The following is a 19,146-nucleotide window of genomic DNA, read 5'->3' as shown; positions in this document are numbered from 1 at the left end:
AGGAGACTCGGATGGCTCCTGGCTCTGGCAGGAAAACAGGGAGTGAACCAGTGAGTGGAAGAGGTCATCTCTCTGTTGCTCTGCTTTTCAAACAAATAAATATAGCTTTTTAAAAATAAATAAATGAATAAAGAGGGTGAGCTGCTGTGTGCACAACAGGAGTTCTGAAACGCAGGGGAGCCAGTCACATCCCTTGCCAGAAGCGTCTGTCACAGCAGAAGACTGGGGTTCTTCCGGGGTTGACTCAGCCACTGCTGAGTGAGGACACCAAACACGGGCTTGCCCAGGCCAATCCCGCTCACAGCTCAGGTCCCACGCAAAGCGATGTCCAGGCACAGACCAGGCGGGGGAGGGTGAGGAGCACACATGGGAAGGGTCACATTCAGAAGGCTTTACTGCAGCCAGGGGTGGCCCCGTCACAACTTGCCCTTCTATTTACATTCTGAAGGTGACAGTGTTCTGCAACTCCAAACAACAAATTGTTCAAATCTCTATTTGTATACAAACAGCAGAGATTAAAACAAACAAACAAAAGTAACAAAAGACACCAACCAAACAGATTCGGGATAGTACAATGATCCAGTATTAGGACAGCAACATTCAGAGTCAACTACAAGGGTTGGACGGGCAGGGTGGCAGACGGAAGGATTGGCAGGAAGATCACATTCTTGACATCAGGTTTGCTTGGCCCGAGGAAGCCGAGCCCCATCGCTGGGCTCTGCCCCGAATCCTAAAGCACCTTGGTGACCCGCTCCCGCAGCCACCCCACAGTGCGTCGGGGATGGTAGGTGAGGGAGTGGATGAGCAGGGGGGCTTCTCTGCTCCTGAACTACAGTTCCCTTGATCCTCCACGACTGAGTGTGCACGGGACACTCTGGTTCTAAGGGAGAGGGGGGGGGTCTCCCAAAAGTTCATGTAAACTGTGCGTGTGACGAAAGAAAAAAAAGTGCACATTTGCTTTTTCCATTCACCGAAACCAACATTGTACCATGGCATTCACCCATGACCCTTTCTGAACAGCCCACTAGGGTGCAGGGCACTGTGCCCCGCTCTGCCCCCAGGAAGGGAGGCTGCTGGGCTGGGGTGAGGGAGTCTGGGTTTTTAACTACAGACCTGGAGCCCAGAGCCCAGAACCCAAAGCTCAGGGGTGCCTACCATGAGGCCTGCTAGGGGTGCTGGGCACAGGGACACTGCTTAGACACAGTGTGCCCACTCAGTCTGGGAAAGAGGGGAGCTGGAACCTCCTGAGGAATCACGAGGCTCAGCACAGGCAGTCTAGCCCTTGAGCTAAAATCTGCAAAATATACTAAGTCAGTAAAAAATGGAGTGCCAGCTGTGAGCAGGCCAGAGGACGGCATGTGACACAACCTCTGCCCAGCTCAGGATGAGGCTGCCATCGGGAGGACGGGAAGGGCTGAGGCCAGTCCTGATGGAAGCCAGCTGGGACTGATTCAACGAGCAGTCTCGTTTCAGGGGCTCCTCTACCCGGGGAATCCCAGGTGGTGTTCTATGCTTTACACAGCAGGAGGCCAGAGCCCTGGATCCTCTCACTAGCTCCCCTAGGCCTGGCCCTTGACTTCTACTGCTCAATTCAACTGGGCAGCCTTCAGAAGCTCAAAGAAGAGGGTCCTCTCTCTCCTGAGTTTAGATTGCCCATGGATGGCTACCTGCAAACGTGGCAGCTGTGACTTTAGGTTCTGATTTTAACCCCGTGTGTGTCCATGACAATCCCAATTTCCAACTTTTGATTTCAATGAGGAGCCTTGTCTCATTTCTAAATTAAAAACAATCATCTGTCCTTAAGAGTTCAAGGTGGATAAAGAGCTGTCCTAAGAAAATAGACTGCAGAAGGAGAAAGGTTTTCATTAACATTTAAAAAATGCTCAAGCTAATGCTTCTCATGGGATGCACAGCAAGACTGGCCGTGACCCTCCTGGCTTCTTTAAAAATCTCTTGGCTGAGTTTGTGCGCATGTTGACAACAGCAAATAAAAAGCAGTAACAGTTAGCTACATTCATGGGGCCTGGACAGAATTCTCCCAAAGGGTCTGTGTGAGGACGGATGCCACAGGCACTCACTCCATGTTGTCACTGAAGAGCTGCATCCTGGCTCCCTGGGGGCGAGTGCTGGGACTTGTAGAATTCTTGTAGTTCCACTCCTTTTTCTGCGGGGTGATGAGTGGTGCGATGATGTCACCATCCTGGCCAGAAGACACAAGCAAGGAGGGAAGGTGGCTCTCAGCCTTTCATCTCGGCACAAACTCCTCAGATCTGAGACACTGCTCCTGGAGGCAGGCCCCTATGCCTGAGGCCCCTGAGCAAGGACAACAAGCTGGGGACCCTTTTTCTTTTCAGGGACACTGGAGGCAGTACACTACTGCCTTTCACAGACCTCAGTGGGGCTGGAGCCCTCCCCTGTTAGTTTACAAGGAGGGACTGCCCTCGGGCCCTGCTCCCTTCTGCAAGAAATGGCCCAGGTCTACCAGACTAGGGGAAAAAAAGAAAGAAAGAAAGGAGGAATGTGTGTGGGGGTGGGGGTACTGTGGTGGGAGTATATACCTACTGAACTTGAATTTTTATCTGTAAACTGGGAACTCTGGCCTCATCAGCACAGGTTCTGACTAAATAAGCTTCTTTCCCCTCAAAATGCAGGAGAGCCCTGAAAGGAATGCCACGTTGATCTAAACACAGAGACTATAAGCAGCAAGGTTCTTGAACACTTGACTCAATCCTAAGCTGTCCTGGAACTTGGGGTCCCTCTATCATAAGAAGCAGCAATCTCTTTTGGAGCCTTCATCACACTAAGAGAGCACTGTCTGAGGCAGCATCTTGGGACCCCTGTACCCCACTTTTCTCTCTACTTTCAGACCCATTCTTTAGAACCTACTCACTAACACCACCTACCCTAGCTCCTGTGTCTACTGCCTTCCAGGGAAGTTTGGGCAGTGGAAGGTTCTGATGGGAGACTTGGGGTAAGAGAAAGGCAGAGTTCAGAGCCTTGGCCACGGTTGGTGGTCCTTAAGCACTTCCCACTTCTGCAGGAGGTCATGACTCCTGGTTTGATCCCTGTTCCCAGAGGCAGGTGATGGCAGGTTCCACTGCCATCTCATGGTGCTACATATGTGAGCATTTGGCTCTGCCTCATCCTGATGCACGCTAGGCCTGACCTAGTGTGGTCTTTCCGGCAGCCATCCTGGCTTTCACTTTGCTTGGACTCTGTGTCTATCCTGCCGCAACATACTTGCCAGGTACTGCTGCTGCACCCTTGTGGTGGGCTTGTGGGTTTGCCCTCCTTAGCTACAGGCAGATACATAGGACCAAGTAGCCACATGTCAGGTGTTGTTCCATCCTGGTCCCCACAACAGGGCCTGGCAAAACTTTTAGCATAGCTGGTTGGACCTTGTCAGCACATGGCTGAGCCTGCATAGCCTCTTGTCTCCCTGCTTCCAAACCGCAACCTACCTACAAAGTAGAGTGCCCAGAGATGTCATGGCTTCTAGGATGGACACATTTCCTACTCCTGTGGGTCTTTCTCTACCATCGTCACAGCAGCAGCATCTTGGCGTTTCTAAGAATTCCTTCCTCCACTGCCCTTCAGGAAAATCCACAAGGTTCTCCACAGCGGAGTGCACCTGTTACCACTCCATGGTAAGAATCTTCTACACTGTTAGAGGTCTCCTCATGGGCCACCAGACACGCTTAAGTCATTGCAGTTTCTTGCTTTGCTTGTGCCACTCCCGGGCCAATGGTGTGCATCTGTCCTTGATCCCCATCCAAATGTAGCCCAGACTCTGAATCCTACACAAAGGTTCCTGCCTCGTGCTTCTGGCAACACGATGTTCCCTTCAACATCTGACACACAGGGCAAAGCTGTAGCATGGTGGTAGAACAGCACAAGTTGGTGGGCCACGTCAATGTAGGGCAATAGGGACAGCAGTCTCTGTGTGGCTGGCACCCAGACCTTGGCAACTCTGCCTCTGTAGCCTCAATCAGGAAAATGTAAATGGCTCACTGACATGCCAAAAAGTTTGGGACTACTAGGTTTGGAAAACAAGTTTAAGAACTTATCACTGGAGACCACTGTTAGGGTGCATTGGGATATGCTGTTGTGCTAGTTCAAATCCCAGCTGTTCCACTTCCAATTAAGCTCCTTGTTTATGCGCCTGGGAAAGCAGCACTAAATGGCCTAGGTCTTATTTCCCTGCACCCATGTGGGAGACCCAGGTAAAGCGACTGGCTCCTGCCTAAACACAGCACATTCTGGCCATTTGGGGAATGAATTGGTGGATAGAAGATCTCTTTCTCTCTCCCCCTGTCAACTCTGCCTTTGAAATAAAACAAACTTTCAACAAAACAAAACACAGCTTGTAATCAGTTGTACATAGCCTTACTTCACTCCGCATCATATTTTGGTAACCTTCCATGCATGTGTGAGTGCTGGGACTCAGGCCTTAGGTAATGGGCAGGAGGAAAGAGACAGCTGAGGGGGATACTGTGCTGCTCTCTGCCACTTGCCCGTTCCTGGTCAGGACAACGATGGCAAGCAGAGCCCCACTCCGAGCTGATACAATTAGAGCAGACCCTGAAAGGAAGGAGAACGAGCTGGAACATCATGACTACATGGCTGGAATTTAATTGAAAATTTCTTCAGTGGGTAGAAGGGATCCTTTTTTTTTTTTTTTTTTTTACTTAAGTGAAAACTTGGTGCAGTCTTTGGATGGGAAGCCACGCACCTGCGGCTTGACGAAGTCCCGGTTCACACACCACTGAACAAAGTGCTGGTGAGCTGCATACAGGCTCTCCTTGTCGTCTTTCTTGCAGTATACTCGGATGAGCTGCTCAGCGAAGCTTTCTGGCAGAAACTGTGAGACCTTTTTGAAGGAGAGAGCATTTCACTGTGACCATGAACCCCCACAGTGGAGATCTCAGCTGGCCCCCTGACTTACGGGATGGGATGGTAAAGGCACCATATTGTCCCCCTGTTTTAGCCCAATGACAATTCCAAGAAAATTTGACATCCCATCTGTTAATAAAGATCTTAAGGATAAAAATCCTAAAGAATAAAAAAACTCTCCTATATGAAATAAGTGCACGTTTAATCCCCAGGACTTCAACCCTGCAGTCTCCCCTTCTCTCAAGAGACAGCTGTACTGTTGCTGAGTTGAGCAAACAGGAAAAACTGGCCTAAGTGAGAAGATCTGATCCACAGATGCTCCTTCACAGTAAGATATGCCTCCCCCTTCGCTGCCCACGCTCCTTAGGGCTTTTCTGGCTCCTAAAAGGCAGAGTCACCACAGACTTATTGAAGGCCACAAAAGCATAGCTATTCAACAAGTAAGTTACCTGACATTTGTCAATAGTGATTGGATGGTTGGGGTTGCTCTTACAGTAGAAGTTAACGTGATCAATTGGATTGTTCTCTTGCATCCCATAATCTATGTTGATCACCTGTTGAATAGACAGGTAATGAAACAGCAATCACCCAGTGACCTTGAAAGCTGACACGAGGATAGTAGGGCATGTGTGAGAAATGGCACCCTCTCTGGGATTCAGAAGGGCACTGGTGAATAAACACACCCAGGCAGGACCACCCACAGGGGGTTGATGGACGAATATGGGGGAACATGAAGTGGGTTTGCATGTTTGCATAAACAGGATATAAAGTCTATACTCGTTATGGGACAAATCCTGGTAGACACTAGAAAGACAACATTTCTGATCCAGTCCCACGCCCTGTAGACCACATGACCAATACCGAGGTCAAACAAACAACAGAAGAAAAGCAGATAAACAAATCTATTATAAAAGCTACTGAAGTAAAGCAAAATAGACCTACGCTGGCCGGGGGTGCCAGGGAATGACCAGGAATGTTTTCTTGGGAAGGGGATTTTACTGAGGGTACCATGCTGGACCTGTGGCTATGACTTATGATCAAAAAAGATTTTAAATCCAAACAGGCTTTATCTATCCCATGACCACAGTCACATTAGAAATATTCATGAAAATAAAAAAAAAATGGTAAAATATCACAAAAAAATCTTTTATTATTATTATTATTAAGGGTTTATTTTTTATTTAAGGAAAGGCAGTGCAACAGACAGAAAGAGTGATCTTCCTTCTCCTGGTTTACTGCTCAAATGGCTGTGACAGCACGGTCTCAGCTAGGCTAAAATCAAGAGCCAAGAATTCTGAGACTCACACCCACGTTGGAGGCAGGGACCTAAGCACTTAGGTCATCTTCTTCTGCATTCTCAGGAGCATTAACAGGAAACCAGATTAGAAGTAGCATGGCCAAGCCTCAAACTGGCACCCTGACATGGATGCTGTCACAAGTAGCAACTTACACTGCTGTAGTATGCCAGCCCTCAAAGAACATTCTAAAAGTGCTTAGTAATATTGGTTCTCTGTTGAGGCAACAGGTTGACTCCCTTCTTTTTTTCCACACTTCTGCAAGTCTTCCTACTAAACAAGCAGCTATTTTTAACCATTTCTTTTAGCCAGTTGCTGGCCTAACCACTTACGTCCACGACGAAATCCTCAGCCTTCATCTCAGCCTTGATAGGTACATTAATAGGCTTAGCGTTGGCGACCTCTTCGGGAAGTTCCTCATATTCTTCCTGGAGAAGACCAGAGACCCATGTTAGACTCTGCTTCTTGGTTCCTGAGTGTTTGGACCATGCACAGGCTTAGAAAAATGGCTAGTGTCATGCTTAACAAATACAGTCCCTACCAGTAACATGTTTTTCAACAACAGTTACTTGCACAAATTTTTCATATTTTTGGGAAAAAAAAAAAAGTAGAATTAACCTATTCATAAGCCAGTACCAAGTACGGCTCTCACTGTGAGTCACATTAGGGCTTTCTGGCAAAGAGGAAAACCTGTCATGGGAGGCAGACACCTTCTGCACAAGAACCGGGCAGGCTGTGAGGGAGGGCGGCGGTAGCAGAGCCCTCTCACTCTCCCTGTTGCTCACTTTCCTGTACCTACATTGTGAAAAAATCTTGGGGCCTCCTCTCACTGGCAGGATGAGAGGGCAAAGGTTTGAAGAATCCTGGCTGCTGGTGCTTCCATGAGCAAGTTCTTTTCTTGCACCCACAGCCCAGTGTCCCCATCTGTGAAGCAGGCCTTACAGAAATGCAGTCAGGGGCCAGTGACAGCAGAATCGGGGGTTTGGGCTGTCCTCTTGGAGGACACAGAGCGTGGCGATCCTGCAGGAATGAATAGATGCTTGACAACGTACCTTCATAATATTCTTGGAGTTCTTTGGCTGAGTCTCTCCCACAAACTTGTACAGTTTCCGGTATTCAATATTTTTTAAAATCTCTCGTGCTGCACTCAAATTAGGATCAGTAGAGTATAAGATCTCCAGAAAGATGTTATCTGTCAATTGGATAAAATACTAATTAAGGTCAACGAAAACACCACAAGATTCAAAGACATATCCTGTTGTACTTCTGAAACGGTCCCAAGAAGCATTGTATAGATGGAGGCATGTTACAGATTTAGAGATGTGAAATTCAAACAAGCAAATCAACTGACATGAGAAACCCTGCTGAATTAGGTCAACTTCAGGGTCGTTCACTGGACAAATGGGGAAAGGCAGAGACATGACAAGACTGCCCTGAAGTCTGTGACTGCTAAGGTGGGTGACAAGTCCATAGAAGTGTGCTGTTCTACGAGGTGCTTCAAGTTTAGAATAAAATGGCCTTAGGGCTGCCACCTGCAATGCCAGCACCCCTTGGGAGGTTTCCAAGCCAGGTCTGTGCTAATGTACATGAGAAGGCAGCGGAATGTGGCTCCAGAGGTTGGGCCCCCGCCACTCATGGGGGAGCCCTGGGTGGCTCAGTCCTGGCTGTTATAGGCCTTTAGGTAGTAAACTTGCAGATTGAAGATGTCAATCTTTCTTCCTCTAATCCTGTTTTTCAAATAAATAAAATCTATATATATTTTTAAAGGATCATCAATAATTTATATCTAGGATACGTTTTCTTATAGTCCAGTGTTGGACAGGAGTGGGCAGGTGAGGCAGATGATGCAAAGAAGATTTAAAAATAGTTTGTCAGGGTCACCTTGTTAGTACAAGGCAGACACGAAACTCAAATCCCAAAATGTATAACTACTGACAAAACCGAAGCACACTCGTGTGTTTGGAAAGTGGTTCATTGGCAAGCCAGGCATGGGTCACCCGTGACTGGAGAGGAGCTGTCAACGTCACCCTGCAGCCCTCACCTGTGAGCTTGGTGAAGGCCTCCATGTCATCAATGGCTGTGGAAATGCGGTACATCTTCCCATTAGCACCTGGAATCTTTATGTAAGGGTCGGCTTTGAGGAGAGCATCTGTGATCCTGAAGTTTATTGTGGAAACATTCAGGCTTAGACACTGGCAATATTCACTTTAGGTCTTACTTAAGGAAATGCAGTTATGAGGTGAGACATTTCAAAGGCACCTGCTTTTTCATCACATTCTTAATCATAAATATGCCTGCCAATTTGTGATCTTGGGTGCTTCCTGGGTACCAGGAACCTGTCAGGACTTCAAATATGTGATCTGTCTAATCATGCCAGCTAACCATCAGGTGGGTATAATTGGCCCTGATTTTGCAAGTGATTTTCATTTAACCAAATTAAGAGGCAGCAGTGCCAGGTTTTCAACCTAGATCTCTGAACTAATTGGACGAATGGGAAAACCCATTTGGATGACTTTGCTCATAATGGATGGGTGAAAACCAGAAAAGAAGCCAACTCTCTTCTTCAACCCAAACATAAAAATGGACAGGAAGGGATTATAATCAAGCGACTTAGAGCTATTCCAGAGACACCACAACAATGTTACTTGTGCCCTGTTTTTGGTGACTCCTCACCGGTCCCCAAGACACCTCTAGATTTGGTTGTAGTTTTCTATATGGTTCTGAGTAGATCAGGAAAAAGAGGTGACATTTCAGCTGGTTTTACTATTTGCCACTAGTTCTAAGTATCTGATGGCATGAGGGCAGACCATAACCTCAAGCCCCAGACTGTTTCTGTCACAAGTCTCAGAGCAGCAGTTCTTCTCGCCCCACATCCCGTGTGGAGGTGGTACCCAGAAACCATGCTCCTGCCCTCAGCCACGCCCTAGCCTGTTTTCTGCTTTCTTCCTCCTGCTCAAACTAGGTTTACTTTATGCTAGATTCTGTTTGAAGTAACTGTTTTAACTTCTGCATTTAAATTCTCCTGACCATCAACTCCACCCAGGTCTGACTGCTACTTGAGGGAGACGTTATGCACGTCATAAGGAAGTAACCCGATTGTCTTACATGGTGTCGATGATGTTGCCAACCTTGTGTTGATAAGCCCTGCGATGCAAAGAGTTGCGAGTGTGGAACATGTCATAGAGATTTCCAACCTCCTGCAGGAAAACATGCAATTCATGGAGGGCAGGAAGTAGCGGGCCAAGGAGGAACAGTGGGCAGAGGCCATGAGTTACAGCTATTTCCTCTAGACCTTGGAGCTCATGAAGCAGAGAAGGAGGCAGGGTCGTCAGGCTCACTCTTGGTCATCTAAAGTCACTTTTGTGTTCTAACTACATTTTTTTTTTTTAACAAACTTACTTTTATTAACTTTGAAGATAGAGACAGAAATCATCCATAGGCAGGCTCAGTCCTCAGATGTTTGTGACAGCTCGAGCTGAGCTAGGTCCAAGTTAGGAGCATGGAACTTACTCAAAGAGTCTGCCGCATGGGAGGAAGAAACCCAAGTTCTTGGGCCCTCACCTGCTCCCTCCCACAGTTTGTGTTAGCAGGGAGTTAGAATGGGACCGGAGCTTGAACCAAGGCACTCTAAGAGTTGTGGTCTCCTTAGCAGCTGTGCCAAGGGCCCACCCCAAACATTTCTTTAATACTGCCATTAACTTGAGCAAACTGCCACTCTTCTTGTGCTCTCTATTTCACATGATATTACTATGCCTCTCTTCCAGTGACTGGATGCTCTTCTAGCAGGGGCCCTCTAGCTAACTGGAACACTCACACAGGAATTAGGGAGACAAGCTCCAGGAATGAACCCTCAGGGCTAAGACTCTAGCTCCATCCTGTCTCTGCCTCTGCCCCACTCATTTTCCAAATTTTCTCATGCAGTTCTGGGAACTGGGTTCATGCTTTAAAGGCCCACAAAATAGTGGCATACCAGATACAACCCCACCATCATCAACACTGCAGGTGTCGGGCCAGGAACTGCACTCTCACTTGCTTCCCTGGGCATACTTACCTTGTTTCTAGTACAAATCTGCTTATTATTCTTTACTTCTAAGACACGGGCAAACAAAATATAGCGCTTGTAATCAAAGTTGTTCTGGATCCCCAGATGATGGCAGTCCCTAGAGATGCCAAAGCAGAGAGAGAGAGATGGCATTTTCCAGGAAGAACTGCACCTGACACAACAAACGCTAAATTTGCTTATGAGTTTTAATGGACTTTTATGAAGTGCTCAGTGCATACCTGGCAAAGTAATCCCACTTGTCTACGTCGATGCCATTTCTTTTATTCGCCACGATCTCATAAAGAAAGCTTTTCTCTTTGGGACGCCCTTTATAGGGCCACTGGAAGACAAAACCAAAGTTTCAGGACAGGTATCAAATCTATTCACAAGGAGAGCAATGATATTAACCTGCAAATAAGAAACAGCTGGCTGCAAGCAAGAGCTCGTTCCTTCTACTTGAGTCCTAAACAAACACAATGAGAAGAAACACTAAATAGGACAGCCCAGGGTGATATACCTAAAGGCTAATTCTCTACCTCCAAGCACCAGCATCCCGTATGGGGGCCAGTTCACGTCCTGGCTGCTCATGGCCTGGGGAAGCAGTGGAGGCTTGTCCGAACCCTTGGTACCCTGAACCAACATGGGTGACCTGGAGGAGGCTCCTGGGTTTGGATTAGCTCAGCGCTGGCCTTTGTGGCCATTTGGATCAAGCAGCAGCAGATGGAAGATCTTTCTTCCTGTCTCTCCTTCTCTCAGTAAATCTGCCTTTAATAAATCTTTCAAAAAAAGTTAATCACAATTCCAATCACAGTTATTTCAGATTTCTATTTAACTACTGCAAATATGTTGACTTAAAATTTGGAGGGCAACACCTAAAGCACTCAGTTAAGAGGCAGAATAACACTGACTTTGCAGGAAGCAGTCGACATATCTAACTTGCACTGGATTGTTGAGTCCCTCAGTCACAGCCACACGAGCTCTCACAACAGGCCCGCCACAGTTGTGTGCAACTCACCGACGACTCTTCAAGAGAGGACTTTGGCAACCCTAAAATGAGTTCCTTGATAAAGCAGATATCTTCTTCAGGGACAAGACCATAGTGTTTCATGACAGCTTTGAGTCCATTAGAATTCACCAGATGCTCGAACATGTCGATTGAGCCCTGTTCATGCTAAGGAAATGAGCACAACATGGCCTGTTAGAGACCCTAGACAATCAGGAGCGCAGATTCTCAGAATCATTCTTGATTCCTGGTAAATCTGAGATTAGGTTCTATTTTCTACTGCATGTTAATTATCCAGTTTCCAACTCTAAGGCTGTAGATATTCTTAACAATCTCAAATTTGTCAGTATTATCTACCAACTTTTCACCAGCAATGTTCATTATTATTTCAAAGTGTAATCTTTATAAAATAAGCTAAAGTACCTGGAAGAATTTTACAATGCCTTCCAGGCAGAATCTCATTTTAATAAATATCACCATACAGTTTAATTTTATGTTTTCATCACCCTGCAAACAGATGAAGTTATAGGACATCTTACAGTGCCCTCTAGTGGTTAATTAGGTAAGTGCAAGCAGACCAGGAAATGTAATAATCGATCTGAGCTCTACAGGTCAAACATGATAAATCTCTAATTGGCCATAATTTGCTCATCAGTCTTTCTTTGTTCATTTATAATCAATGTTAAATAGCAAATCACTTCTGTGACATTCCAGTCGTTGCAATCGCTTGAGTAGTGAGTGGGTCATCGGATAGAGGATCCTCCTCTCTGTAAATCTTAAAAAAAAAAAAAAAAAAAAAAGAAAGAAAGAAAGAAAAAGAATGGCCCAAAGCCTTGGGACCCTGCACCTGCATGGGAGAGCCGGAAGCTCTGGGCTCCTGACTTCAGATCTGGCTCAGCTCTGGCTGTTGCAATCCCTTAAGGTGTGAATCATCGAACAGATCTTCCTATTTCTCCTCCTCTCTGTATATTTAATTTTTCAATTGAATAAACAAATAAATAAGTAAATAAGATCTTTTACAAAAGAGAAAAAGAAAATGTAAAACTACTAGTTTTCAAAAGCAATCAAGAAAACACAATTATAAAGCTGGACACAGGGGAAAAGTGCATAATACATGAATTCTGCGTGTGTGCATAATCTACAAATTCATAATAATGCTTTGGGACCCTGCTCCTGTGGCTTCAGATCGGCTCAGCTCCAGCCATTAGGGCTAACTGGGGAGTGAACCAATGGACAAAAAATCTTCCTCTCTGTGTATCTGACTTTGCAATAGAAATAAATAATAAAATCTTAAACAAAAATTTTTTTTCAAAAAGGGGTGATAACAATTTCTTACTTTTATACTGTGAGGATCTGATAAAAACATACATCCTTCCCACACACATATGCACATATGTATGTACACACACACACACATGATTACAACTGTAAAACTGACAGGAACGTAAATTATAAGACAGCAATGAACTCAAGCAGAATGTGGCTACCTGACAGACTACGGTCTTTTCATTGAGTGTTGAATACACGCATACATACCGTCCAGTTCTTCTCTTTGCGAGCCAGGGGAATAAACCTTCCATCAAACATATGGGAGAATGGTCCATGACCTTAAAAACAAGAGCAGCCTTACAACAATAGCTTTTGTTCAAAATTACTAGAAACTGAATAGTTAAGAGTTTAAGTTGCATATCAACAAAAATGAATAAACACATCACTAAAAGAGACAAAATCCTTCCTATTTTCTTCCTATTTTCAAAAACAAGAGAACAAGAACCAAATAGCAAAGTAATCTTTCCATAGAGGGCAGAGCTTAAGTAAATCTGTAACAGAAGAGTTTCATATAGTTAAAGGGAATTCTGTGGGGGTTCTTCCCTCCACATGCAACTCAAATTTTACTTCTTTAATCTATATCTAAAAGCAACAGGTGGGCCCAACGCAGTAACCTAGCAGCTGAAGTCCTCGCCTTGAAAGTGCCAGGATTTCATATGGGTGCCAGTTCTAATTCCGGGCGGCCCTGCTTCCCATCCAGCTCCCTGCTTGTGGTCTGGGAAAGCAGTCTTGGATGGCCCAAAGCTTTGGGACCCTGCACCTGCATGGGAGACCTGGAAGAAGCTCCTGGCTCTTGGCTTCGGATTGGCTCAGCTCCAGTCATTGCGGCTGCTTGGGGCTGCTTCCTCCCTGTCTCTCCTCCTCTCTGTATACCCGTCTTTCTAATAAAAATAAATAAATCTTTTTAAAAAAATATTTCTGAAGAGGTGAGTTCCCAGGCAGGACAATTGGGATATCCAAGCCCACTCCCGCCAAGCTTCAGACTCTAAGCTTTCTAGCAATTCTCTCTCAAAATACCAGAAATCCTGGGCAGGCATTTGGCATACTGGCTGAGGGGTACCACTCAAGACATCACTGCCCCATATTAGAGTGTCTGGGTTCAAGTTCTAACTCTACCCCAGTCCAGCTTCTGCTACAGGGTCACATGAGCAGCATCAGATGATGCCTTAAAGAATAGGGTCTCTGCTTCGGAGGCCGAGAACTCTGAGGTCACCCACCTCCATTTGGATCTCCCACATGGGATAGAAGAAGCCCATACCTGCCTTGCAGGATCTTAGGTCATCGAAACAACAACCAGGAGCACTGAGCAGTCCGCAGAAACAAAACAGTAAATTTCCTTCGGGACTAGGGGGAGGAGCTTTCTCTGGTTCTTGCCTGGTGCCAGCTTTGGGTCCCCACCCTCTCTCGTAATGACCATCAGGATCGCTCCAGAAACCCCCCAAAACAAACTAACAAACAAACAAACAAAAAACCTTAGAATAGATAGAGATCAACAAGGAAAGTGTAGAAACAGGAAACGGTCAGCAGGGATGCACTTATAACTCACTGGGTGGGACACAAAGATTAGTTACGCCTCACTAGGGTTTTGAAGATTTTTCTACACACCCCTCCTAAAACTGTTCACCTAAACTGTTGACATATGTCTTGTTAGAGTTATACAGTTAGACTACCTGAAAAACACAGCCAGGTTCTGCAAAATCATGCTTCAATGCTATGAACTGCTAAATACTAAAATTAAAATAGACATGAGACAGCTGAATAGTAATCTATAGCCATTGTAAAGTATATAGAACCCGGTTGTATATAAATTAATAATTGTAATGTCAATGTAGAAGTCATAGGATGTGGTTCAGAACTCGCACTCTTTTTTTTTTTTCTTCTCTCTCTTTTAACATGCTGGTTACACAATACCATGTCAACTAATTCCATTACGTTATAAATTGTTACTGATGTAATGTTGGGGTTTTTAATTGATTGGGATGATACTCTGTCGGCTCTACCTTCAGACCAGAGACGGTCTCCCCATGAAACTGTTGAACTTATCTGGACAATAAGATGCTTGACTCTATGCTTTGTAGATGCTTGCAAGGAAAGATGCTGAATTTGAACTGTAGTAATGCAACAAGAATCCACCATGGTTGGGGGGGACGGGTTTTGGGGAGGGAAGGGGGGAATCCCAGAGCCTATAAAACTGTGTCACATAATGCAATGTAATCAATAATAATAATAATAATAAAAAAAGAATAGGGTCTCTGCTACCCTAGGGAGATCCAGGCTTTCTCTAGCTCCTGGCTTTGCCCCGGCCCAGGTCTGGGCTTTTCTGCATTCGGAGAATGAGCCCACAAATAGACGATCCGCTTCTCTTTACTGGGCTGTGACTCGCTGATTTTCAAATACTGGAATTTAAAAGAAATTAGGGGGCTGGCACTGTGGCCCAGTGGGTTTAGCGGCTACCCGAGATGCCAGCAATTCATGTGAGCACCTCTAGGAACCCTGGCTGATCTAGTTCCAATAAAGCTTCTTGCTCATGTGCCTGGGAAAGCAGTAGAGGACAGCTGTAGTGCTGGGGCCCCTCTACCCCCATGGAAGACCCAGAGGAAGCTTATAGCTTCAGTTCGGGCTTCAGCCCAGCCCAGCCTTGGCTGTGGCAACCATTTAGGGATTGAACCAGCAAAGGAAAGATTTCTCTCTCTGTAACTTCCTTTCAAATAAACAACTCTTAACAATAAAAATTTTTTAGGAAGAAGAAAAATCAGGGATGGCACTGTAGTGCAGCAGGGTAGTTTGCTGTCCGCAATGCCAGCATCCCGCAGGGACAGTGATTTATGTCCTGACGGCTCCAATTCAGCTCTCTTTTCATGCGCATGAGAAAGCAGGAGAAGATGGCCTAAGCACCTGGGCCCCAGCCACCCATATGGAGGAGCTCCTGCTTTGAGCATGGTCTAGCCCTGGTTGTTGCAGTCATTAGGAGAAGTCAATCTACGAATGGAAGATATCTCTCTGGCTCTCCCACTCCATCTGATTATAACCTGTAACTCTGTCTTTCAAAGTCAATAAATAAATGAATGAATTCATTAATACTACCAGCTCAGGAGTGGTACTGTCCCCTCTGACACTTCCAGAGGACCACGGAAAGTGTTAGACTGTCCCTTTATGCATCTGGCTATAACACGGACATCTCCTTGCCCTGGCTTTGGGGCATGCCCACATTTGAGTATCACTGAACAAGTAAGGCTAAACTAAAAGGAAAGGGGGCTAAAAATGTGCTTGATTATTAAAGAGACTCAGGAAGTTCTTTTTTCTCTTCTTTTATCAAAGGACCAGCATGTTGTTTTTAGATTTAAGGGACCCACGGTCTCGGATAAGAAAAGAAGCTCTCTATATCTGTTCCACATGGATTTCACTAGAATGTTTGTCATGGGAATCCCATCAACTGATGACAAGAAAATAAACTAGCAATGCTTGGTGCTTACAGGGCATCCTAGAAGAGGCAAAGGCATGTGTGAATGAATAGAACAAAGTTTCCAGATTTGTTAGTTTGATTTTCCAATCTCAGAGGGTTAACATACGTCATAACATAGCAACTTTGGCTCTTAATGCAGCTTACCAAGATCATGGCACAGCCCTGCAATCTGAACACAGAGCATATCTCGCTTCGTTATGTGCAGTTCGGGTTGTTTTTCAAATAGTGCACGAACTAGACATCCCGCTAGATATCCTACCCTGTAATGAAAAATCAACAAAAAAATCAAAAAGTCACTCTTCTCTTCAGGAGTTACGTTATGTTTCTCATCTGCAGAACTTCAATGCACATTTTCCAACATTTTTTTTTAAAGATTTATTCATTTTTATTGGAAAGTCAAATATACAGAGAAGAGGACAGATAGAGAGGAATATCCTCCGTCCGATGATGCACTCCCCAAACCAGGAGCCTGGAGGTTCTTCCAGGTATCGCACATGGGTACAGGGTCCCAAATCTTCAGGGAAGTGGAGCAGGGGGCTGTGCCACGGCATACTACACTAAGCTACTGCCTACAACAACAGCATCCCAGATGGATGCCAATTCAAGCCCGGGCTTTTCCATTTCTGATCCAGTTCCTCACTTTTAAGCTTGGAAAACAGTAGAGCATGGTCCAACTCCTTGAGCCCATGAAGCCTGGGAGACCCTGCAGAAGCTCCAGGCTCCTGGTTTCAGAATGGCCCCACTTCCCATCCAGCTCCCTGCCTATGGCCTGGGAATACAGTCAAGGACAACCCAAAGCTTTGGGACCCTGCACTCGCATGGGAGACCCGGAGGAGGCTCCTGACTTCAGATTGGCTCAGCTCCAGCCTTTGCTGCGGATTAGAGAGTGAACCATGGGATGGAAGATCTTCCTTTCTGTCTCTCCTCCTCTCTATATATCTGCCTTTCCAATATAAATAAATAAATAAATAAATAAATAAATAAATAAATAAATAAGAAAGAGGGGCCGGGCATGATAGCCTAGTGGCTAAATACTCGCACTGCATGCGTCAGGATCCCATATGAGTGTAGGTTCTTGTCCTGGCTGCTCTACTTCCCATCCAGCTCCCTGCTTGTGGCCTGGGAAAGCAGTCAAGGATGGCCCAAAGCCTTGGGACCCTCTCCCTGCATGGGAGACATGAAGGAAGTTCCTAGTCCTGGCTTCAGCTCAGCTCTGGCTGTCACAATCACTTTAGGATGAACGAGTGGACAGATCTTTCTGTCTCTACTTCTCTGTGTAAATCTGTCATACCATTAAAAATAAGTAAGCCTTCAAAAAAATAGAGCATTATAGGTAATTAATCAGATTTACAGACTAGGTTCTATTAATAACCTACCCTATGAGGTTTTAAATAATATCAAAACAGAAACATTTACACAACTAACCTGTTCACTAACTGATCTAGGTACTTTTTTGTTACCTTTTCAAGAAGGATATGAAGTGGCTAAAAACACACAGAGAGCAAAACACAAAAAATGAGCTTTCCATTTTCTCATCAGGAAAATAAAGACATCACTACAAGTTGATGAACGTAATTACTCTAAGATGTGAGGTATTTCACAAGCAGAAAGGGTACCGGACAGCTGCAAGTCCCCAGGCCAGCCCCTTCTCACCCTAAACTGTGCTCAAAGCGGTTATGGGATGCTCCTGGAAAGACGTAGTAACCGCCTCCCAACTGTTTAATGTACCGCAGCCGCTGGAACTGAGGCGTGTCGATGATTCGGATGAGGAGAGGGTGGAACTCTATGTGGCCATGGACAGGATCATTAATTACCTAGAAAACGATGCTTGCATTAATAGGATTCACAATACATAAATTCAGCTAAAAATAAAAAGTCTGCAGCCGTTCCTAACTACCAGTCTGATCTATAGAACCAAGGGATAGGAAAACTAAGGAAATGACAATGGTAATATCATGAATTCATCTAGGTATCTCCACCAGAAAGCACAGGTATATTGGATCTGAGAACACGTCACTTCTGCCTAATGGATTCTAATAACAAGGAGATTGCATAGGATTTAATCAGTCTCTTCTCTGAGACTTTCAGCAGGATTTAAACACCCATTCACACCATGGAAGTCATGTTACGATGGGTACTCCATCTGAACTGTTTCCTAAATCTATCTACAGAGTCCTTATTGCTAAACCTGGATGGGGAGGTAGAGGAGAAAGGAAATTCCTCTACCGTACAGACAAGAAATTATACATAGAAAGACAACATTCAACAGTACACCCAAGAGTGTGCAGGGTCCCAAGGCTTTGGGCCATCCTGTACTGTTCTCCCAGGCCAGAAGCAACTCAGATATATTCTGAATTACTACAGCTAAACTGCTATTGCAAACTAATGTATGTTGACATGCAAGACTATCATCCATGCAATGATATATAAAATGTAAATTACAGAATCTTGACCCTATAAAGAAGCTTAAAGGGGTCTTCTAACTTAACATTTGAACATGTTGCTGATAAAAAAAATTCATTTCCCTTAGACTGCTTGATTGGTGAACTGATTGATTGCTTTGAAAGGCAGAGTTACAAAGAGGGAGAGAGAGATTATTTTCTATCTGGTTCACACAGCAAATGGCTGTTAGGTTGGGCCAGGCTGAAGCCTGGAGCTCAGAGTTTCTTCAGAGTCTCCCAGGTGGGTGTGGAGGCCGTAGTACTTGGGCCAACTTCCATTGCTTTCTCCAGTGCCCACACAGCATTATGGCATTTACGGTTCCTTCCACCCCTGACATACTTTGACATCACAGGTGGAGGCTTAGCCTGATATGCTGTAACAGCAGCACCTCAAGATTAATTTCCTTTAAAAACAGCGCTATTCGGGGCCCGATATGATAGCCTAGTGGCTAGATCCTCACCTTGCATCCACCAAAATCCCATATGCATGCCAGTTAGCATCCCAGTTGCTCCACTTCCCATTCAGCTCCCTGACTGTACCCTGGAAAAGCAGTGGATGATGGCCCAAAGCATTAAGACGCTGCACCTACATGGGAGACCTGGAAGAAGCTCCTGGCTCCTGGTTTTGGATTGGTTCGGCTTTGGTCATTGGCAGCTACTTGGGGAGTGAACCAGCAGAC

At 45.4% G+C, this 19,146-nt stretch overlaps 1 protein-coding gene across 2 annotated transcripts in view; it reads right to left on the bottom strand.

Annotated features, from left to right (window-relative positions):
• Window positions 1–376: 376 nt before the first annotated feature.
• The window catches only part of SAMHD1 (SAM and HD domain containing deoxynucleoside triphosphate triphosphohydrolase 1), a 33,303-nt gene continuing 14,533 nt past the window's right edge, over window positions 377–19,146 (bottom strand). Inside the window, exons 4-16 of one of the 2 annotated variants that reach the window (XM_040981505.1) lie at window positions 17,679–17,839; window positions 16,170–16,285; window positions 12,770–12,840; window positions 11,246–11,401; window positions 10,470–10,570; window positions 10,240–10,348; window positions 9,294–9,385; window positions 8,230–8,345; window positions 7,241–7,380; window positions 6,521–6,616; window positions 5,343–5,447; window positions 4,733–4,870; window positions 377–2,200 (exon numbers count right to left, since the gene is read on the bottom strand). In XM_040981505.1, coding sequence (XP_040837439.1) covers window positions 2,075–2,200; window positions 4,733–4,870; window positions 5,343–5,447; window positions 6,521–6,616; window positions 7,241–7,380; window positions 8,230–8,345; window positions 9,294–9,385; window positions 10,240–10,348; window positions 10,470–10,570; window positions 11,246–11,401; window positions 12,770–12,840; window positions 16,170–16,285; window positions 17,679–17,839 — 1,527 coding nt within the window. In that variant the 3' untranslated portion in view covers window positions 377–2,074. The remainder of the gene's footprint in view (window positions 2,201–4,732; window positions 4,871–5,342; window positions 5,448–6,520; window positions 6,617–7,240; window positions 7,381–8,229; window positions 8,346–9,293; window positions 9,386–10,239; window positions 10,349–10,469; window positions 10,571–11,245; window positions 11,402–12,769; window positions 12,841–16,169; window positions 16,286–17,678; window positions 17,840–19,146) is intronic. The other variant, XM_040981506.1, reaches the window with a different exon arrangement.

This window comes from Ochotona curzoniae, unplaced genomic scaffold, assembly GCF_017591425.1.
Source record: "Ochotona curzoniae isolate NIBS_2020 unplaced genomic scaffold, NIBS_Ocur_1.0 contig_3520, whole genome shotgun sequence".
Taxonomy (NCBI): Eukaryota; Metazoa; Chordata; class Mammalia; order Lagomorpha; family Ochotonidae; genus Ochotona; species Ochotona curzoniae.
Note: the sequence above shows the minus strand (reverse complement) of the source record. Positions and strands in the feature narration are given on the sequence as shown.